The 799-nt window shown below is 58.6% G+C and overlaps 1 protein-coding gene across 1 annotated transcript in view; it reads left to right on the top strand.

The window, feature by feature from the left end:
• The window catches only part of LOC104271650 (proto-oncogene tyrosine-protein kinase LCK-like), a gene marked incomplete at its 5' end in the record, with an annotated part of 3,617 nt that overhangs the window by 956 nt on the left and 1,862 nt on the right, over positions 1-799 (top strand). The window contains one exon of the mRNA XM_009866379.1: positions 179-242. Coding sequence (XP_009864681.1) covers positions 179-242 — 64 coding nt within the window. The remainder of the gene's footprint in view (positions 1-178; positions 243-799) is intronic.

Below are 799 nucleotides of genomic sequence, written 5' to 3'. Positions count from 1 at the left end.
ATCAGCTGGGGCCCGTGGCATCCTGCGATGGGATCTGGCATGGAGCACACTGCATAGCCCCAAACACGGGACTTGTGGGACCTCGGACTTTAAAAGGGCCCTGGAAGAAAGAAGAAACCAGCATCTAGAGTCCTGGTTTACCCAGAGCTTCCTTTTTCTCTCACCCCTGGACACCCAGACCCATGCACCGCTGTCTGGATGGGTGTGCTGGTGCAGCTGTGTCCTGCTCCCCGGGTGCCGCGGTGGGGAAGACACTGGGGCTGCCCCTCTCCCCTCCATCCTGCCCCAAAGCAGGGTCCCTACCTGTGCTCCCAGAGGTGCTGGCTGTCCTGCGAAGTCCCCCTGGGTACCCAGCAGGAGCCAAGCTTCAGCATCACTGTCCAGCTCCCCCAGCTGCCCCTCCTGATCAAAGCCCAGCAACCAATGGCTTCCTTCCCTCCTGGTGGCTGAAAGCCACAGGTAAAAATATCTGCGCAGTGGCTTAAAATACGGTTGCAGATTTTTACCTTGGATGTGGCCAGCACAGAGCTGTGATTGTCCCCAAAAGTCCTCCGGCAACAGGCTGCAACAGCCCTCCAGGGCGTGAGGGTCCTCTGTCCATCTTCAGCCAACCTTTGCAACCTCCAGCATCTCTTGCTTGTGCACTCTTGGCTTGAGATGCTCTAGATCCACAGATCAGCCCCCATGCTTGTGTCCTTGCCTGACACCACTACTGCCAGGCGTCCCCTGGCCATGCCTAGTGAAGGCATCCCTCTCCCCCATCGTGCTCTGCCCCATCTCTCCACAGGCTTCTACAACG

This window comes from Apaloderma vittatum, unplaced genomic scaffold, assembly GCF_000703405.1.
Source record: "Apaloderma vittatum isolate BGI_N311 unplaced genomic scaffold, ASM70340v1 scaffold30073, whole genome shotgun sequence".
Classification (NCBI taxonomy): domain Eukaryota; kingdom Metazoa; phylum Chordata; class Aves; order Trogoniformes; family Trogonidae; genus Apaloderma; species Apaloderma vittatum.
Note: the sequence above shows the minus strand (reverse complement) of the source record. Positions and strands in the feature narration are given on the sequence as shown.